Source organism: Oncorhynchus keta, chromosome 20 (genome assembly GCF_023373465.1).
Source record: "Oncorhynchus keta strain PuntledgeMale-10-30-2019 chromosome 20, Oket_V2, whole genome shotgun sequence".
NCBI classification, from domain to species: Eukaryota; Metazoa; Chordata; class Actinopteri; order Salmoniformes; family Salmonidae; genus Oncorhynchus; species Oncorhynchus keta.
In genome coordinates this window covers 18,785,733-18,806,642 of record NC_068440.1, presented here as the reverse complement: position 1 = coordinate 18,806,642, position 20,910 = coordinate 18,785,733, and the positions used below count along the sequence as shown (strand labels likewise).

The window sequence follows — 20,910 nt, the reverse complement described above, 5'->3', positions numbered from 1 at the left end:
TCTCCCTCTCTGACCAGCCCTCCCCTCCCCTCTCTCTCCCTCTCTGACCAGCCCTCCCCTCCCCTCTCTCTCCATCTCTGACCAGCCCTCCCCCTCCCCTCTCCTCCTCTCTGACCAGCCCTCCCCTCCCCTCTCCTCTCTGACCAGCCCTCCCCTCTGACCAGCCCCTCTCTCTCTCCATCTCTGACCAGCCCTCCCCTCCCCTCTCTCTCCTCCTGACCAGCCCTCCCCTCCCCTCTCTCTCCCTCTCTGACCAGCCCTCCCCTCCCCTCTCTCCCTCTCTGACCAGCCCTCCCCTCCCTCTCTCTCCATCTCTGACCAGCCCTCCCCCTCCCCTCTCTCTCCATCTCTGACCAGCCCTCCCCCTCCCCCTCTCTCCCTCTCTGACCAGCCCTCTCCCTCTCTCCCCTCTGACCCCCCCCCCCCCTCTCTCTCCCTCTCTGACCAGCCCTCCCCCTCCCCTCTCTCTCCCCCTGACCCCCTCCCCCTCCCCTCTCTCCCTCTCTGACCAGCCCTCCCCTCCCCTCTCTCTCCCTCTCTGACCAGCCCTCCCCTCCCCTCTCTCTCCATCTCTGACCAGCCCTCCCCCTCCCCTCTCTCTCCATCTCTGACCAGCCCTCCCCTCCCCTCTCTCTCCCTCTCTGACCAGCCCTCCCCCTCCCCTCTCTCTCCCTCTCTGACCAGCCCTCCCCCTCCCCTCTCTCTCCATCTCTCTCTGTGGGATGTTTTAGTGAACCCTTGTCACTGTGATGGAAGTGAAATCCATTTGAATGAATGACAGCTGCAATTTGCTCTTCTCACTTTGCTGGGGGTATAACTGTACACACAGTGTTTCTAAAGGCAAGGTAAATGATGCATGCATCTATCTGCATTCTGAACGCAGCATGAGGTTGAATAGAAAGGGGATGTTTGTGTTGAAATTATTAGTCTTCCCATCGCCAGGTTTGTGACGCTGAGGGTGTGTCGCAATCTGTACCCTATTCCCGACATAGTGCATTACTTCCACCAGGGTCCATAGTGTTTTATGCACTATGTAAGGAATAGGTTGGCATTTGGGACACCAACTATATCTTCATTTTGGCTGAGAGAGGAAGCTTTGTGTGAGATACATTCCTCTGAATATTAATATGTATTCTATTTCAGGAAGCATTGACTGAGTCATAAAAAATCATAGCAAATGTTTGTTTTTTATAGAAAAACCAAATGCACAGTATTGTTTTGTGGTGTTGTTGTGTTAACATGTAACACAAAAAGCTTGTTCGGACTCAGGACATGAGAACTTGGACACTACTAGTGTACTGGTAAATCACATGACACACATACAAATCACTTGAATCTACCGAGTCTCTTGTGGGTCATTTGATATCTACCCCAAAAAACATTGTGTTACGTTATCTGACCATCACAAATCTACGAAGATGCAATGTATCAAGTTTGTCGTTTCAAGACAACAACAACATACAGTACAGGGACTTGACAAAGCGAATGAAGAAATTTGTAGTATTTTTACAGCACATCAGTAGTCTTTCAACAGTGTGATGTCGTGGTCATTTTAACAAATAATTGATTCCATTATTTCACATATGAAAATTGAAGGTCATTTTCATGATTGATGTTTGGGGCCCGTTATTTGTTCAAATAAAATTAAACAAAGTATGCAGTTGGATGCACAAACACAGAACACTCTTCAGATTACCTTACAAAAGTTTAGTCCAACAAACCATTTCTCCAGATTTTGCTCTAAAAAATATTTATCAACCTATCAAAATTTTAACCTGAGATTCAGATTTTTTTAAACGATCTCAGAACAGATCTCAGAACAGATCTCAATGAAGCCATCTGTGTTACACCCATAGTCTATACCTTTCTGTTACTCTGATATGAACTAACTGCCGGTGTCTATATTCTGACATGTACGCTGTGCATTCCAAAATGCTTGACTTTAGATTGATGCCTACAGACAAACGCTAACATTTAAAGCATTTCTCCTCTTTTAAAAATGGGGTTTTCTCAATGTTTACTTTTGTAATTTACACATATTGAGTGTGAAGCTTCAAATACAAGGATCCAGGTTTAATCTATCATGATTTTTTAAAAGTACACCACAGGTAGGACAAAATAAAAACATTTTCACAACAGAAGACGTTACATCCATCTTGAAATTTGGAACCAGTTGTAAACACTAGAAATATGGGTCCAATCTCCGGGTTTAGGTCGGAACTTCTGCTGTTCATGCATAGAATTAGAACCAATTAGTCATTCTAATTCTAGAACTAATTAGACAAACTAATTCTATGGTATACAGTCAGTTCTCACTATAGGGATGTCACACCGGACTACTGATGTCCTATAGTGTCCAGTAGTGATGATATCATGTTACACCACAGTACTGATGTCCTCCACCTCGTTGGGCTTCACAGGCTTGCTGGGGAGCGACTTGAGGTACTCCAGGTGTCGCCGGGCATCCTCCTGGTTCTGCCGTACGTAATACACCACGTAGGAGATGACCATGGCAAACCAGCCGAACATCGTCACCAGCATGGCGTAGTCTGTGGTCCTCTTGGCCAGGTTACACAGGTCTGTGTCCACCGCCAGGAAATGGCGTCCCTCCTGCTCCTGGAGCTCGGAGCTCCGGCAGAGGACGCGTGCAGCCGCCTCGTGGTTGTGGGCCATGCCGCCCAGTGCCTGCTGCAGCGTGCAGTCACAGTGCCAGGGGTTGTCGTCCACCAGGACCCGTGCTTTGAGCCTGGCGAACGCATCCTTGTGCACACTAGTGATGCGGTTGTGTGAGAGGTCGAGGACCTGCAGTGTGGCCTCCACGCCACTGAAGGCGCCCTCCCCCAGCGTCTCCACAGCGTTGTGGGACAGATTGAGCTCCCGCAGCAGCCTTAGGCCACGGAAGGCGTGGTCGGGGACAGCCATGATCTGGTTGTGGTCGAGGCGGAGCACGGCGGTGTCTGGAGGGAGGTCCGGGGGGATCTCTTTGAGCCGGGACCCAGTGCAGGTGACGTTGAGGCCAAGGAGCAGCCCCAGGGGCCCCGGGCCGAGGTGGAGGCCAGGGTCGGGTCGGGCCCGCTGGCAGACACATCCCTTGGGACACATGGAGGCGGAGGGGAAGCACAGGGCCATGAGGACCAGGCTCTGGAGGAGCAGGCACATGGGGATGGAGCGGGATAGCCACATGTCCAGGGGAGTCATACTGGTGGGGACCACCAGCCCTCAGCATCCCGCCAAGAGACAGGGACACCACACCACTGGACCGACCCAAGAAGCAACAGACAGGCCACGGCTCATACCAAACACTCCATACTGGAGACTGATGAGCCTCCACCAACACACACCGTCTGTTCAGGCCTAACAGGGCCTGTCACCAGTTGGACTCATGCTGTAATCACACCTGAAATAAAACAGATAGAAGCATTAAACAATATAAAAACTGCTTAATGAAGTACTGTAAGTTCTTTGAACTACTTTTTTAGTGTGGAACTTTCGGTTTTAGCTGAAGTCAAAAAGACAAAACAGGAGCACCACGGTGTGTACGTGAAAATAAACCACTCTGTCATATTCACATCATCATAATCTCATCATAACCGAGTTCCGTTTGATATAAACGATATTACACAACTTGTTATATTTATGGCATACTAGGCTACATGATAAGGTTAATCTAGATTTGACGAATCACTGTCCTAAACACCGTGGGCTAAATCAGGGTCACACAGACTGTTTTGAAACAAAAGTATACACCTCACACACATGGTTATGGGCTTAAAAAAAGAAGACACCTGTACCATGTCAGAGTTGAAATGTATTACATTTTGAGTTTGCATCCCAATATTACACTTTATATACACTATAAATACAAAAGTATGTGGACACCCCTTCAAATTAGTGGATTAGGCTATTACAGCCACACCCGTTGCTGACAGGAGTATACAATCGAGCACACAGCCATTGGTAGTAGAATGGCCTTACTGAAGAGCTCATAGACTTTCAACCATCATAGGATGCCACCAAATTTCTGCCCTGCTAGAGCTGCCCCGGTCAACTGTAAGTGCTGTTATTGTTAAGTGGAAACATCTAGGAGGAACAACGACAACTCAGCCACAAATTGGCAGGCCACAAAAGTTCACCGAACGGGAACGCAGAGTGCTGAAGCGCTTAGTGCGTAAAAATCATCTGTCCTCGGTTGCAACACTCACTACCGAGTTCCAAACTGCCTCTGGAAGCAACATCAGCACAAGAACTGTTCAGCCGGAGCTTCATGAAATGGGTTTCCATGGCCGAGCAGCCGCACACAAGCCTAGGATCACCATGCAAAATGCCAAGTGCAGGCTGGAGTGGTGTAAAGCTCATCACCATTGGACTCTGGAGCAGTGGAAACGTGTTCTCTGGAGTAATGAATCACGCTTCACCATCAGGCAGTCCGATGGGCGAATCTGGGTTTGGCGGATGCCAGCAGAACGCTACCTGCCCGAATGCATAGTGCTAACTGTAAAGTTTGGTGGAGGAGGAATAATGGTCTGTGGCTGTTTTCATGGATCAGGCCTCTTAATTCCAGTGAAGGGAAATCTTAATGCAGCAGCATACAATGACATTCTAGATTATTCTGTTATTCCAACTTTGAGGCAAAAGTTTGGGGAAGGCCTTTTCCTGTTTCAGCATGACAATGCCCACTTGCACAAAGTGAGATCCATACAGAAAAGGTTGGTGGAGGCTCCCGGGTGGAGCGGCTGGCTTCAGGGTTGGATGGCGCTGTGTTAAGAAGCAGTGCGGCTTGGTTGGGTTATGTATCGGAGGACGCATGACTTTCAACCTTCGTCTCTCCCGAGCCCGTAGGGGAGTTGTAGTGATGAGACAAGATAGTAGCTACTAAACAATTGGACACCACGAAATTGGGGAGAAAAAGGGGTAAAAAAAAAAGAAAAAAGAAAAGGTTGGTGGAGATCAGTATGGAAGAACTTGACTGGCTTGCACAGAGCCATGACCTCAACCCCATCGAACACCTTTGGGATGAATTGGAACGCAGACTGCGAGCCAGGCCTAATTGCCCAACATCAGTGCCAGATCTCACTAATGCTCTTGTGGCTGAATGGAAGCAAGTCTATGCAGCGATCTTCCAACATCTAGTGTAAAGGCTTCCCAGAAGAGGCTGTTATAGCAGCAAAGTGGGGGACCATCTCCATATTAATGCTCATGAATGAGATGTTTGCCGAGCAGGTGTCCACATACTTTTGGTCATCACAGAAGACTGAAATATAAAACAAAACCGTTTGACATAGAAACACAGGGTTTTCTGCATTTATTTAAGAAATATGTTTATTCATTATTAAATTGTAAAAATATGAATACAATTCCATCCATGAGGCCATTAGAGGGTGGTTTAATTGCAGGAAAGGGCTACAACAATACATCCTTATGAACACACACTCTGTACTGAGACTTGACAATAAGCATGGACCTGTGAATCCTCCTGTCAATCAAACACTAGCCAGCTACAACTATATTGTTTATTTAGTCAATTGTAATCCAGGATGGTCTAGCAGTCAGACGTCTTGTCGTGTCGTGTCCCTTGTATATATCGTTTTTATTACATATTTTTTCTTCGCATATCTTTTAAAACATTTTGCTAAACCTCAACTTCTAAATACTCTCCTGCAACCCGCCTCACCCAATGTAGCTATTTTTTCTAAAGTATTTATATTTACTTCGGATCCGGAACCCCTCAACTGAAGCTCGCCAGCTCACTACCAGCTATCACTACCAGCTATCAGTCAGCAAACCATTGCTAGCGGTCTTCAGCTAATCGGTCATCAGCTAACCTTTAGCTCGGAAAGCTCTCGCCAGTTCGAACAACGCGACTCTAACCAGAGCATAACGGACCTATAATTTTTTTATCCCCGGATTCCCACCGCAAACGGAACATTTTCAGCTGGATCTTCACAACTAGCTAACTAGCTAACCGCAACCCCAGATGATTACTCCTGGCTAGCGTTTCCACCCACTTAGCTTGAAGCTAGCCCGGCCAGAGCTCCTGTGCTACCACCGAAGCATACTCCTGGGCTACAATATCCGGACCCACGACCGATCTATCGATGTCACTGCATGAAGAGGCATAAACAGACTCACCCCATCTCGACGCCCCCCAAAGGCTAACTTTCTAGCCCTTGCTATCTCCTTGCTTGCTAATTCGGCCTGCTAACTGCTAGCTTGTTTAGCCCCGGTCCGCTAACTGCTACCTTGTTTAGCCCCGGCCTACTAACTGTTAGCTTGTTAGCACAGGCCTGCTAACCGTCTGAATCGCCGCACCCCAAAGACTCACTGGACCCATATATCTCTTTTCGATTTTTAATTTGTTTATACCTTCCGGTAACCTGCCTCACCCAATGTGATAATGAATCGCTATTATTTTTTACCTCCAGAAGCTAACCAGCTAACTAGCTACAAGCTATTTAGTCATTGTTAGCCACTGCTAGCAGCTTTTTTTTTTGGCACAGCCAGCCAGTTTAATTTTTAAATATTTTTTAACCTGGATAATACTCGCCAGTCCAGCTTCCCTGCCCCATCCACCGCTGCCCCCTGGACACTGATCACTTGGCTACATAGCTGATGCATGCTGGACTGTCCATTAATCACTGTACTCCATTCTTTGTTTATGTTTTACCTGTCGGCCCCAGCCGCACTCAGGCTCTGTGTGTAGTTAATCCGACCCTCCCTGCCTAGTCAACGCCATTTTACCTGCTGTTGTAGTGCTAGCTGATTAGCTGTTGTTGTCTCACCTACTGTTTTAGCTAGCTCTCCTAATTCAACACCTGTGATTAGTGTATGCCTCGCTGTATGTCTCTCTCAAATGTCAATATGCCTTGTATACTGTTGTTCAGGTTAGTTATCATTGTTTTAGTTTACAATGGAGCCCCTAGTTCCACTCTTCATACCCCTGATACCTCCTTTGTCCCACCTCCCACACATGCGGTGACCTCACCCATTACAACCAGCATGTCCAGTGATACAACCTCTCTCATCATCACCCAGTGCCTGGGCTTACCTCCACTGTACCCGCACCCCACCATACCCCTGTTTGTGCATTATGCCCTGAATATATTCTACCATGCCCAGAAATCTGCTCCTTTTATTCTCTGTCCCCAACGCTCTAGGTGACCAGTTTTGATAGCCTTTAGTCGCACTCTCATTCTACTCCTCCTCTGTTCCGCGTGTGATGTGGAGGTAAACCCAGGCCCTGCATGTCCCCAGGCACCCGCATTTGTTGACTTCTGTGATCGAAAAAGCCTTGGTTTCATGGATGTCAACATCAGAAGCCTCCTCCCTAAGTTTGTTTTACTCACTGCTTTAACACACTCTGCTAACCCTGATGTCCTTGCCGTGTCTGAATCCTGGCTCAGGAAGGCCACCAAAAATGTGGAGATTTCCAAACCCAACTATAACATTTTCCGTCAAGATAGAACTGCCAAAGGGGGAGGAGTTGCAGTCTACTTCAGAGATAGCCTGCAAAGTAATGTCATACTTTCCAGGTCCATACCCAAACAGTTCGAACTACTAATTTTGAAAATGACTCTCCCCAGAAATAAGTCTCTCACTGTTGCCGCCTGCTACCGACCCCTCTCAGCTCCCAGCTGTGCCCTGGACACCATTTGTGAATTGATTGCCCCCCATCTAGCTTCAGAGTTTGTTATGTTAGGTGACCTAAACTGGGATGTGATTAACACCCCGGCAGTCCTACAATCTAAGCCAGATGCCCTCAATCTCACACAAATCATCAAGGAACCCACCAGGTACAACCCTAAATCTGTAAACAAGGGCACCCTCATAGACGTCATCCTGACCAACTGGCCCTCCAAATACACCTCCGCTGTCTTCAACCAGGATCTCAGCGATCACTGCCTCATTGCCTGTATCCGCTACGGAGCCGCAGTCAAACGACCACCCCTCATCACTGTCAAACGCTCCCTAAAACACTTCTGTGAGCAGGCCTTTCTAATCGACCTGGCCCGGGTATCCTGGAAGGACATTGACCTCATCCCATCAGTTGAGGATGCCTGGTCATTATTTAAAAAAAAAAACATCCTGTGGCGGCCTGCAATAGCATCGAATAGTCCCTGCGATATGCAACTGTTCAGGGAAGTCAGGAACCAATACACGCAGTCAGTCAGGAAAGCTAAGGCCAGCTTCTTCAGGCAGATGTTTGCATCCTGTAGCTCCAACTCCAAAACGTTCTGGGACACTGTGAAGTCCATGGAGAACAAGAGCACCTCCTCCCAGCTGCCCACTGCACTGAGGCTAGGTAACACGGTCACCACCGATAAACCCATGATTATCGAAAACTTCAACAAGCATTTCTCAACGGCTGGCCATGCCTTCTGCCTGGCTACTCCAACCTCGGCCAACAGCCCCCCCCCCCCGCAGCTCCTCGCCCAAGCCTCTCCAGGTTCTCCTTTACCCAAATCCAGATAGCAGATGTTCTGAAAGAGCTGCAAAACCTGGACCCGTACAAATCAGCTGGGCCTGACAATCTGGACCCTCTATTTCTGAAACTATCCGACGCCATTGTCGCAACCCCTATTACCAGCCTGTTCAACCTCTCTTTCATATCGTCTGAGATCCCCAAGGATTGGAAAGCTGCCGCAGTCATCCCCCTCTTCAAAGGGGGAGACACCCTGGACCCAAACTGTTACAGACCTATATCCATCCTGCCCTGCCTATCTAAGGTCTTCGAAAGCCAAGTCAACAAACAGGTCACTGACCATCTCGAATCCCACCGTACCTTCTCCGCTGTGCAATCTGGTTTCCGAGCCGGTCACGGGTGCACCTCAGCCACACTCAAGGTACTAAACGATATCATAACCGCCATCGATAAAAGACAATACTGTGCAGCCGTCTTCATCGACCTTGCCAAGGCTTTCGACTCTGTCAATCACCATATTCTTATCGGCAGACTCAGTAGCCTCGGTTTTTCGGATGACTGCCTTGCCTGGTTCACCAATTGCAGACAGATTTCAGTGTGTCAAATCGGAGGGCATGCTGTCCGGTCCTCTGGCAGTCTCTATGGGGGTGCCACAGGGTTCAATTCTCGGGCCGACTATTTTCTCTGTATATATCAATGATGTTGCTCTTGCTGCGGGCGATTCCCTGATCCACCTCTACGCAGACGACACCATTCTATATACTTCCGGCCCGTCCTTGGACACTATGCTATCTAACCTCCAAACGAGCTTCAATGCCATACAACACTCCTTCCGTGGCCTCCAACTGCTCTTAAGCGCTAGTAAAACCAAATGCATGCTTTTCAACCGTTCGCTGCCTGCACCCGCACGCCTGACCAGCATCACCACCCTGGATGGTTCCGACCTTGAATATGTGGACATCTATAAGTATTTAGGTGTCTGGCTAGACTGTAAACTCTCCTTCCAGACTCATATCAAACATCTCCAATCGAAAATCAAGTCAAGAGTCGGCTTTCTATTCCGCAACAAAGCCTCCTTCACTCACGCCGCCAAACTTACCCTAGTAAAACTGACTATCCTACCGATCCTCGACTTCGGCGATGTCATCTACAAAATTGCTTCCAACACTCTACTCAGCAAACTGGATGCAGTTTATCACAGTGCCATCCGTTTTGTCACTAAAGCACCTTATACCACCCACCACTGCGACTTGTATGCTCTAGTCGGCTGGCCCGAGCTACATATTCGTCGCCAGACCCACTGGCTCCAGGTCAGCTACAAGTCCATGCTAGGTAAAGCTCCGCCTTATCTCAGTTCACTGGTCACGATGGCAACACCCATCCGGAGCACGCGCTCCAGCAGGTGTATCTCACTGATCATCCCTAAAGCCAACACCTCATTTGGCCGCCTTTCGTTCCAGTTCTCTGCTGCCTGTGACTGGAACGAATTGCAAAAATCGCTGAAGTTGGAGACTTTTATCTCCCTCACCAACTTCAAACATCAGCTATCTGAGCAGCTAACCGATCGCTGCAGCTGTACATAGTCTACCGGTAAATAGCCCACCCATTTTTACCTACCTCATCCCCATACTGTTTTTATTTATTTACTTTTCTGCTCTTTTGCACACCAATATCTCTACCTGTACATGACCATCTGATAATTTATCACTCCAGTGTTAATCTGCAAAATTGTAATTATTCGCCTACCTCCTCATGCCTTTTGCACACAATCTATATAGACTCCCCTTTTTTTCTACTGTGTTATTGACTTGTTAATTGTTTACTCCATGTGTAACTCTGTTCACACTGCTATGCTTTATCTTGGCCAGGTCGCAGTTGCAAATGGAACCTGTTCTCAACTAGCCTACCTGGTTAAATAAAGGTGAAATAAAATAAAAAATAAAAATAAAAAATAAATAAAATTAAGAACAGATTTTTATTTACAATGAGGACCTGTCAAACATGTACATTTTATTATCTGTGTAAGAGTGAAAATATAGTAAGTACACAGTAATGGGCAGTTAGATAGGAAAAGCGAAGCAATGTTTATTTATGTTCCCATTCATGACATATGATTGGTATCGTTAGAAAAACAAACACACACCTACTCTATTGTAAGCTTGTGTACTGTGGATAACAACACCACATTGGTTCCAAATGGCACCCTATTCCCTATGTCGTGCACTACTTTTGACTAGGGTCCATAGGGAATAGGGTGCTATTTGGGCCTCGATCTGATAAATGCTAAGTACAGTGGAATGCAGCAGGCTGGTTTCATCAAACCCCCCTCATTCTCCCTCTGTCACACTGTAATGTCAACTTCTCATAACAGATCTTTGTCTGCAGAACATCACATAGGGAAGAAATTCACTTACAGTACAGGAACTCTACATTAACCAAACTGTACAATTACAACCCTATTCAATCATAAAAATGCTATGCAATTATTTTCTGTCGCATAACTTTCCCCATATCGAGATCCTGCCTATCATGTTTATAAACACATGCTAACATGCAGTGCTTAATTTGTAAATTGGGAGGTCCCGGAAAACACATAGTGAGCGCGAGAGGGGGGGTTACCCAGGGGGCTCTAAGGTACTGGAACACATTGAGAAATAAAGTGACTAACACAATGTGGCAGCTCAGCAGACAGAGTAAACAGCCATGTAGCCTACTGTCTGTGGTGGTTAAACGGACAGCACTCTCCAAGGTGCTGATTTATTCAAAGCATTTTAGACATCACTGCAGTATGTCTACATTTATGAGTGTAGCTGCGGGGCTTACACAAGTCAGAATCAGTGTACAGCAACATTTTAGACATCACTGCAGTATGCCTACATATATGAGTGTAGCTGCGGGCCTTACACAAGTCAGAATCAGTGTACAGCAACATTTTAGACATCACTGCAGTATGCCTACATATATGAGTGTAGCTGCGGGGCTTACACAAGTCAGAATCAGTGTACAGAAACATTTTAGACGTCACTGCAGTATGCCTACATATATGAGTGTAGCTGCGGGCCTTACACAAGTCAGAATCAGTGTACAGAAACATTTTAGACGTCACTGCAGTATGCCTACATATATGAGTGTAGCTGCGGGCCTTACACAAGTCAGAATCAGTGTACAGCAACATTTTAGACATCACTGCAGTATGCCTACATATATGAGTGTAGCTGCGGGCCTTACACAAGTCAGAATCAGTGTACAGAAACATTTTAGACGTCACTGCAGTATGCCTACATATATGAGTGTAGCTGCGGGCCTTACACAAGTCAGAATCAGTGTACAGCAACATTTTAGACGTCACTGCAGAACACCCACCTTGGGGTGGCAGGGTAGCCTAGTGGTTAGAAAGTTGGATTAGTAACTAAAAGGTTGCAAGTTCAAACCCCTGAGCTGACAAAGTACAAATCTGTCATTCTGCTGCTGAACAGGCAGTTAACCCACTGTTCCTAGGCTGTCATTGAATTTGTTCTTAACTGACTTGCCGAGTTAAATAAAGATAAAATAAATATGCAAATGCACACATAGTCAGATGTGGGGCTCTCAAGACCCCAATGTCATTTTCAAGACATCAATGTAGCAGTAGAACAAATACCACAATATCAGAATATAACTTCAAATAAAATGCATTACTGTAGACTCAGCAGAACCCACATATAGGCATTCTACCTATGTGATAATATGAAGCACATGTTCAGATTACCTTCACAGTACAGAACAAGTTTGTAAAGGAAAACAATTTTCCTACCTTACTTTTCAAAACCTCCCACAATGACTCTCCCCATGTCAAGTTAATTTAACTCCTGACAGTCAATTTCTTGCTCAAAGCCATGAGCAGGCCCGTGTCAGTGATGTTGAGCCTCCTTCTAAGGCTGTTGTGAAGACTCTGGCTGTAGTGTCTATTTTGTCATTTTGAGGGTTAACTATAACCTGGGTGTCCTCTTTAGCCTCATCTACAAGGCTTGCTGCCACCAAATGCGCCTTGGTTCAGGCATATTAAAAACTAAAAAGAATCATTCTGAGGGCTCTTTGTTATTGTTTTCATGTCAAAGACAGAGGATGTTACTGTACATTCCACCCTCTCTTTTGCTAGCTAGTTGAATCCCTCCAGTCATTTCTAGACTCAAGCTCCCTACCTCTTTGCATTTTGTACAGCCCAGCTTTGAATTCTGCATGACAAGCCCTTGGTTATATGTTTGTTGTTCTTGAACTGCATATTGCACCTGCTTCGAGCACTTCGTCGGGGATGCACTGTCCCCCCCAGCTCCCCGTCTCCCTCTCCCGCTGAGTCACACTCGCTAGTAGGCCTACTAGGTAGTGGAGGTGCCGGTGGTGATGCTGAACTGGCGGGATTAGCAACGCTGCTAGCTCAGGCATCACTATCAGGAACAGTTTGCCCCTCACTCCTCTCCTCCTGAACTGACAGTTATCTGGCTCGTTCTGGGTTCGATTCACCATCTTTCTCTGGATTTTTGGACTTGAAAAAATCATCAAACATGATTGCCTTTTTTAATCATTTTTTTATTTGTCTTTCCCACGTTTCAAATTCAGTAGGGAGACAACTAGCCTAGGCTACGTGACGTGATTACGTAGGGACCTCTTCACTAGTTGACCACCACTACCCAGACCTGTGTCAAGATCAGTTACTTACTCCACCGGCCTCCCCATAACCTCTATGAGAAGGTCTGGAATCAGTGTGGATGTAGGATGATGACACAGAAGGATCACCACGCTTTTACATGATGGTCTTTCTGGGGGGCAGGAGAAATAACAAGGCAACTTGATTTAATAGAATGTTTACAGTGCGAACAGTGAAACAATTAATAAATCATGCCGTGAGAGGTACCGGATCTGGGCAAATAGGTGCTGGAATGAACAAAGTCAAATCTGAGAGGTGCCGGATCCTGTTCCGGCAGGATCCGGCTCAAATTAAGCACTGCTAACATGTGTCTGCCAGATCTCCCTGAGGTGTTGATAAAAACACATTAATTACCGAGCTCGAACAGGATAAGATCGTGAAAAATATATCCACTTAAGGCATATGATCAATTCTGCATCAGATTATCTACAGATTTTATATACTGCCCAGCAGCTTGATGGGAGGCATTGTAGGATGCTCTAGAATGCAGTGATCGTTAATGGACATGGGCGTCTGCCCATTTCTGGGAAAAAGAGATTCTGATATCCATAGAAATAATAATAACCTATGTAGGTTGAGGGAGAAGCCATGTCTCTCCCCACAGCCTGTGTTGTTTAATAGAGCCTATGATGATAAGAGAAAGAGAAAGAGCGAGAGAGAGTGAGAGAGAGAGAGAGAGAGAGAGAGAGAGAGAGAGAGAGAGAGAGAGAGAGAGAGAGAGAGAGAGAGAGAGAGAAAGAGAAAGGTTTAGAGAGAGACAGAGTGATGGAGATAGGGAAGCATCTGTGTTGTCTGTATGAGGCCGTCTTCCCCGTGAGCACCAGGCACAGGGGCTCAAGTGAGTCTAGGTTCAAATGTCAACTGCCAAAAAGCTGAATTGCATGCAGGCATGTCATCCATCATCGACGAGTAGAAAAATGGCAAAGCAACACAAGTGACAGTTGGTATCCACAGTGACGAGGGATTTTGAATGCATCATCTTCAGAGGCCCTTGGAGGGGAGAATATAGGCTGTGTCACTGGGAGTGTGTGAGCTTTGAGTCCTTTCAAGTCCAATGACTGACTGAAGTCCTACCATCATTTTCAATTCAGCCTGGCTGAATTCAGCTGGTGGCCCTCTCCTGTCTCTGGTCACAGTGTACAAGGTTGTTCACATTCTGGGTTAAAATAGGCCCCTGTGAACTCAGCCACGAGGCAGCGACCATTTCTATTTTTGGCACCACTGATATTTTCATTTCACAAATTAAGAAGGACATGATTGCCCTGTTATTCAGATTCAGTGGAAGCATTAAAATGTTCATAAATTGAATAAAGTGCTTACTTTATACATGCAGTCTTTCTATTATCATATTGGTTAGCAGTATGGTTTTGAAAATTGTGAAAAATCTGACCAATTACACTATATATGCAAAGGTATGTGGACATCCCTTCAAATGAGTGGATTTGGCTATTTCAGTCACACCCGATGCTGACAGATATATAATATTAAGCACACAGCCTTGCAATCTCCATAGACAAACATTGCAGTAGAATGGCCTTACTGAAGAGCTCAGTGACTTTCAATGTGGCACCCTCATAGGATGCCACCTTTCCAACAAGTCCGTTTGTCAAATTTCTGACCTGTTAGACTTGCCCCGGTCAACTATAAGTGCTGTTATAGTGAAGTGGAAATGTCTAGGAGCAACACCGGTTCAGCCGCGAAGTGGTAGGCCACACAAGCTCACAGAACGGGACTGCAGAGTGTTGAAGCGCGTAACACGTAAAAATTGTCTGTCCTCGGTTGCAACACTCACTACCGTGCAAAGCTTGCCTTCATTGGACTCTGGAGCAGTGGAAACGCATTCTCTGGAGTGATGAATCACGCTTCACCATCTGGCAGTCCGGCGGACAAATCTGGGTTTGGCAAATGCCAGGAGAACACTACCTGCCCGAATGCATACTGCCAACTGTAAAGTTTGGTGGAGGAGGAATAATGGTCTGGGGCTGTTTGTCATGGTTCGGGCTCCTTAGTTCCAGTGAAGGTAAATCTTAATGCTACAGCATACAATGACATTCTAGATGATGTTGTGCTTCCTACACTGTGGCAACAGTTTGGGAAAGGCCCTTTCCTGTTTCAGCATGACAATGCTACCGTGCACAAAGTGAGGTCCATACATGTAGTGTATCATGTCATCAATGTCAACTTGGATTTTTGTAAAATAAATATCTGTCATCATACGATTATAAGGGGCGGAGGCTGGGCAATGGATTTTTTTACCATTACTGGAAAAAGAGCAATCCTTTACAAAAATCTGATTTTTAAATGCAATTACCCATGAACAAAAATCTAACACACATCTCCTTCACATAGAATTGATCAGACTGTTAATTGTGGCCTGTGGAATGTTGCCCCACTCCTCTTCAATGGCTGTGTGAAGTTGCTGGATATTGGTGGGAACTGGAATACGCTGTCATACATGTTTCTCCAGAGCATCCCAAACATGCTCAATGCGTGACATGTCTGGTGAGTATGCAGGCCATGGAAGAACTGGGACATTTTCAGCTTTGAGGAATTGGGTACAGACCTTTTCGACATGTGGCAATGCATTATCATGCTGAAACATGAGGTGATCTCGTCACGGTATCTCTGTGCATTCAAATGGCCATCGATAAAATGCAATTGTGTTCATTCTCCGTAATTTAAGCCTGCCCATACCATAACCCCACCACCACCATGGGGCACTCTGTTCACAATGTTGACTTCAGCAGACCGCTCGCCCACACGACACCATATACGCTGTCTGCCATCTGCCCAGTACAGTTGAAACCGGGATTAATCCGTGAAGACTTCCCCTGCATGCCAGTGGCTATCGAAGGTGAGCATTTGCCCACTGAAGTCTTTTACCACGCCGAACTGCACGACGAGCACGACGGGCACACAGATGAGCTTCCCAGAGATTATTTCTGACAGTTTGTGCAGACGTTCTTTGGTTGTGCAAACCCACAGCTTCATCAGCTGTCTGGGTGGCTGGTTTCATACGATCCCACAGCTTCATCAGCTGTCTGGGTGGCTGGTTTCATACGATCCCACAGCTTCATCAGCTGTCTGGGTGGCTGGTTTCATACGATCCCACAGCTTCATCAGCTGTCTGGGTGGCTGGTTTCATACGATCCCACAGCTTCATCAGCTGTCTGGGTGGCTGGTTTCATACGATCCCACAGCTTCATCAGCTGTCTGGGTGGCTGGTTTCATACGATCCCACATGCGAAGACGCTGGATGTGGAGGTCCTGGGCTGGTGTGGTTACTCGTGGTCTACGGTTGTGAGGCTGTTTGGACATACTGCCAAATTCTCTTAAAACTATGTTTTAGGCAACTTATGGTAGAGAAATTAACATTTAACTTGAGACATTCAACTTAAGGCATTGTGTTGTGTGTCAAGACAGGATTGTGTTGAGGCACAAATCTGCAGCATTAAATGTCCCCAAGAACACAGTGACCTCCACCTCCAAGTTTGGAACCTTCAAGTCTCTTCCTAGAGCTGACCACCCGGTCAAACTGAGCAATTGGGGTAGAAGGGCCTTGGTCAGTTAGGTGACGAAGAACCCGATGGTTACCCTGACAGAGCTCCAGAGTTCATCTGTGGAAATGGGAGAACCTTCCAGAAGGACAACAATCTCTGCAGCACTCCACCAATTAGACCTTTATGGCAGAATGACCAGACGGAAGCCACTCCTCATTAAAAAGCATATGACAGCCAGCTTAGAGTTTGCCAAAAAGCACCCATAGGACTCTCAGACCATGAAAAACAAGATTATCTGGTCTCATGAAACCAAGATTGAACTCTATGGCTTGAATGCCAAGTATCACGTCTGGAGGAAACCAGGCACCGCTCATCACCTGGCCAATGCCATCCCTACGGTGAAGCATGGTGGTGGCAGCATCATGCTGTGGGGATGTTTTTCAGTGGCAGGGACTGGGAGATTAGTCAGGAACGAGGGAAAGATGAACGGTGCAAAGTACAGAGAGATCCTTGATGAAAACCTGCTTCAGAGCACTCAGGACCTCAGACTGGGGTGAAGGTTCACCTTCCAACAGGACAACGACCTTAAGCACACAGTCAAGACAACGCAGGAGTGGCTTCGGGGTAAGAGTCCAGACTTGAACCCGATCGAACATCTCTGGAGAGACCTGAAAATACCTATGCAGCGACACTCCCCATCCAACCTGAGAACTTGAGAGGTGCTGCAGAGAAGAATGGGCGAAACTCCCCAAATACAGGTGTGCTAAGCTTGTAGCGTCATACCCAAGAAGACTTGAGGCTGTAATCGCTGGTAAAAAAAAAGTGCTTCTACAAAGTACTGAGTAAAGGATCTGAATACTTAAGTAAATGTGATATTTCAATTTTTTATTTTGAATACATTTGCAATAATGTCTAAACACCTGTTTTTGCTTTGTCATTAGGGGGTATTATGTGTGTAGACTGATGAGGGGGGAAGTGATTGAATACATTTTAGAAAAAGGCTGTAATGTAACAAAACATGGAAAAATTTAAGGGGTCTGAATACTGTCCAAATGCACTGTACTTCCATTTGTTTTTTTAAACCGGGACCGGTTACCTTCAGATGAGTCCCGTGACACTTGTGGGGTTTGTTTACATGATTTACCAATTTTCGGGATGTCTCATGGTCTGACAAACACCGCTCTAGCTCTGCCACCTTTCACCACAGATGAGGAAGTGTTACACTGGTGGATGCTGTGGATTGAGATGCATCGAATGCAATAAAAGCAGATATCTCTAAACTGATGGATTTTGATGGGGATTTTTTTGTTATGTAACTTAGATTGACATACTGGTGCGTCAATCGACTCTAGGGGGTTAATCATCTTCTGTATATGCCACACTTATCAAGTGGATGGATTATCTTGGCAAAGGCTAAATGCTCACTAACAGCGATGTAAACACATTTCTGCACACAATTGTAGAGAAATACACTTTTTGTGCATATGGACAATTTCTGGGATCTTTTGTTTCAGAGCATGAAAAGAGGTCACGTGTGGCTCAGTAGGTAGAACATGACACTTGCAATGGCAGGGTTGTGGGTTCAATTCCCATGGGGGGCCATTATGGGGGAAATGTACAGTGGAGATCTGCATGGAGGAATGGGCCAAAATACCAGCAACAGTGTGTGAAAACCTTGTGAAGACTTACAGAAAACGTTTGACCTCTGTCATTGCCAACAAAGGGTATATAACCAAGTATTGAGATAAACTTTTGTTATTGACCAAATACTTATTTTCCACCATAATTTGCAAATAAATTCATAAAAAATCCTACAATGTGATTTTCTAGATTTTTCTCTCATTTTGTCTGTCAGAGTTGAAGTGTACCTATGATGAAAATTACAGGCCTCTCTCATCTTTTTAAGTGGGAGAACTTGCACAATTGGTGGCTGACTAAATACTTTTTTGCCCCACTGTAAGTCACTCTGGATAAGAATGTCTGCGAAATTACAAAAATGTAAACATGACGATTTATATTTTTGTTCAGTGTAAATTGGTCTGTAATCACAATCTATCACGTACTCTAGAACTGGGATGGACTCCCAATCAACTACAATCATGCATGGGCTTTGTAAATAGCACTTAGGCTATGTAGTGGCTGCTCAATAATTTTCTCCCCAATGGGCTTGTAAGTAAGCATTTCACAATGCGGTCTCCTGTTGTACCTGTTGTTATCGGCGCATGTGAAAAATAACATTTGATTTGATTTGTAAGAGCTTTGACTTCCAGGGATGTCAACCAAAGCTTACATGTGAGGCTATTTCCTATGACAAATCTCAACATGGCAGTAAGGATGAATCATGTAGTAAAGACAAATAAAGTAATCCATCGCAAAACACTGTCAGACTGGAACTATTTAGCCTGAAGACAAATGACTGGTCCAAAGTTCAATAAGATATCTCTTGGATATGACCCTACCATAAGGTCAGAGAATAAATTATGTCAATTGTACTATACATTTACAAAACAATCACTAGAATATTATGTAACATCAATGTTATTACTGTAATAATTCGTGCTACTACACAGGTCTTAGAGAAATGTGATGTACACCATCATTGTATTAAAAGGCAGAGTAATTTGATTGGTCCAAGACTTGGAGTTGAAATGTATTTTGACACAACGTGGCCCTATTTCTATCATTTATCATAGCATATGGCCATTCTATTACTTAAGTTACATGTTCCTGTCAAGGCCATATTTATGGGATAGCATCAACATGAAATTCAACAAAGATGTGGAAGCATCCGAAATGGGCACCCGATTCCATACATAGTATACTACTTTTTTACCAGAGCTGTGGTGCACTACATAGGAAATAGGGTGCAATTTGGGATGCAAATTTAGACCTAAAGTGGACTTGCCTACTGTGTTTTCTTGACCCATATAGTCCTACATCACTTGATACATTTTGTGATAATTAAATAAACATCATTATTAAGGATGAACTATTTATGCAAATAGTCTTGAGTTGAATCTGGGGATTTCGAATTACCATAGAAATGGGCCTGAGCAAATAATAGCCAAGCTATTCCTCAAACAAAATAGTCTGCAGGTGTTATAAACGGCATGGCATAGCATTTCCAAAACAAATAAACCCTGCCCCATGGTAAAGTATATGATTTATGAGTAGCCAAGCATACACAAAGTTGTAAACATTTTTAGGTAGGCCTATAGGTATGCATGTATGCCTTTAGTTTATCGGTTATATATTATCATTATGAAATTCCTAGATTATATTATTATAGTATGAGTTTTGATATGATATCATGAGTGAACATCTGCTGAACAATTTCCACATGAACACTAATGATAAGGAGGACACCCCGCAGTGTGAGCCTGCTCGTCATCAAGGTGAATTTCTTCCTATAGCGCACTCCGTGGCTCAAACATCAACCGTTAACCCTGCTCTCGAGCGCGGCGCCTGAATGCGACGTACTACAGGGTACCCGGCTACCCTTTTCTGACCCGCGCAGCTGTTATTTTCTACATGTAAAAAAATCACTGCCATGATTAAACTACAGTATTTCATTGCGGCATTCATGTAAAGATGTCATCCATGGAACTATGTCATGTTCAAGTATTTACCAAGGACATAACAGCTATGTTATTGCAGGTATCCTATAATACCATTATTCTAATAGAGTAATAACAATACATTCGATATACCTACCTACAATAAACAATATGTGAGTGATCAGAGAACATCAATGTAGCTGTGAAGCAACAAATTGAATCGTCACATGACACATGAATAATAATATTAATTTAAAACATGGTGGATTTTGAAATAACCCCGAAAAATGATATATATAACGACCCCCAAACCCATATATTTTCATTTTTTCCCCCCATAATCTGACTAGCAACAATCACAAACTGAAAAGAAAAAGAAAGGTGGAAAGCCAGCATGAAAATTAGCTCATACATACGTATGTGTGTGCTGCGCGTGTAGCGGAGCTGCGGAGCAACAGGCGACATATGTTTCCATTCTCACCTGCAATAAAAACAACCGTCAGTCTCTCAATTTCCTACTTTAACATTCTAAACGGATCGTTCCAACGCAATCTTCCTTCTCCAGTAGTTTCCTATCCTCGTCAAAAATGTTGGAATAGCGCAGTTGAAATTCACATTTTTACAATTGCTTGTTGCTGCTCGGTATTGAACGTGAAAGGAGTGTGACTGAGCTCAAGCTGGCAAGGGAGGGGTTTGCGAGACGAGCACTGAAGGCGACAGTGTTCACCCGGAGCGCGCGCGGGGATGAAC

At 45.2% G+C, this 20,910-nt stretch overlaps 1 protein-coding gene across 2 annotated transcripts; it reads right to left on the bottom strand.

The window, feature by feature from the left end:
- Positions 1–702: 702 nt before the first annotated feature.
- On the bottom strand, positions 703–20,910 carry LOC118377221 (leucine-rich repeat-containing protein 3B-like). 2 transcript variants are annotated; one of them, XM_035764071.2, is made up of 2 exons: positions 20,577–20,910; positions 703–3,397 (listed from the first exon to the last, which is right to left on the bottom strand). In XM_035764071.2, the coding sequence occupies exon 2, from the start codon at positions 3,196–3,198 to the stop codon at positions 2,377–2,379; it is 822 nt and encodes a 273-aa protein (XP_035619964.1). In that variant the 5' UTR covers positions 3,199–3,397; positions 20,577–20,910; the 3' UTR covers positions 703–2,376. The 2 variants fall into 2 exon arrangements, with proteins under 2 accessions (XP_035619964.1, XP_035619963.1); XM_035764070.2 differs by having other exon boundaries at positions 20,642–20,910.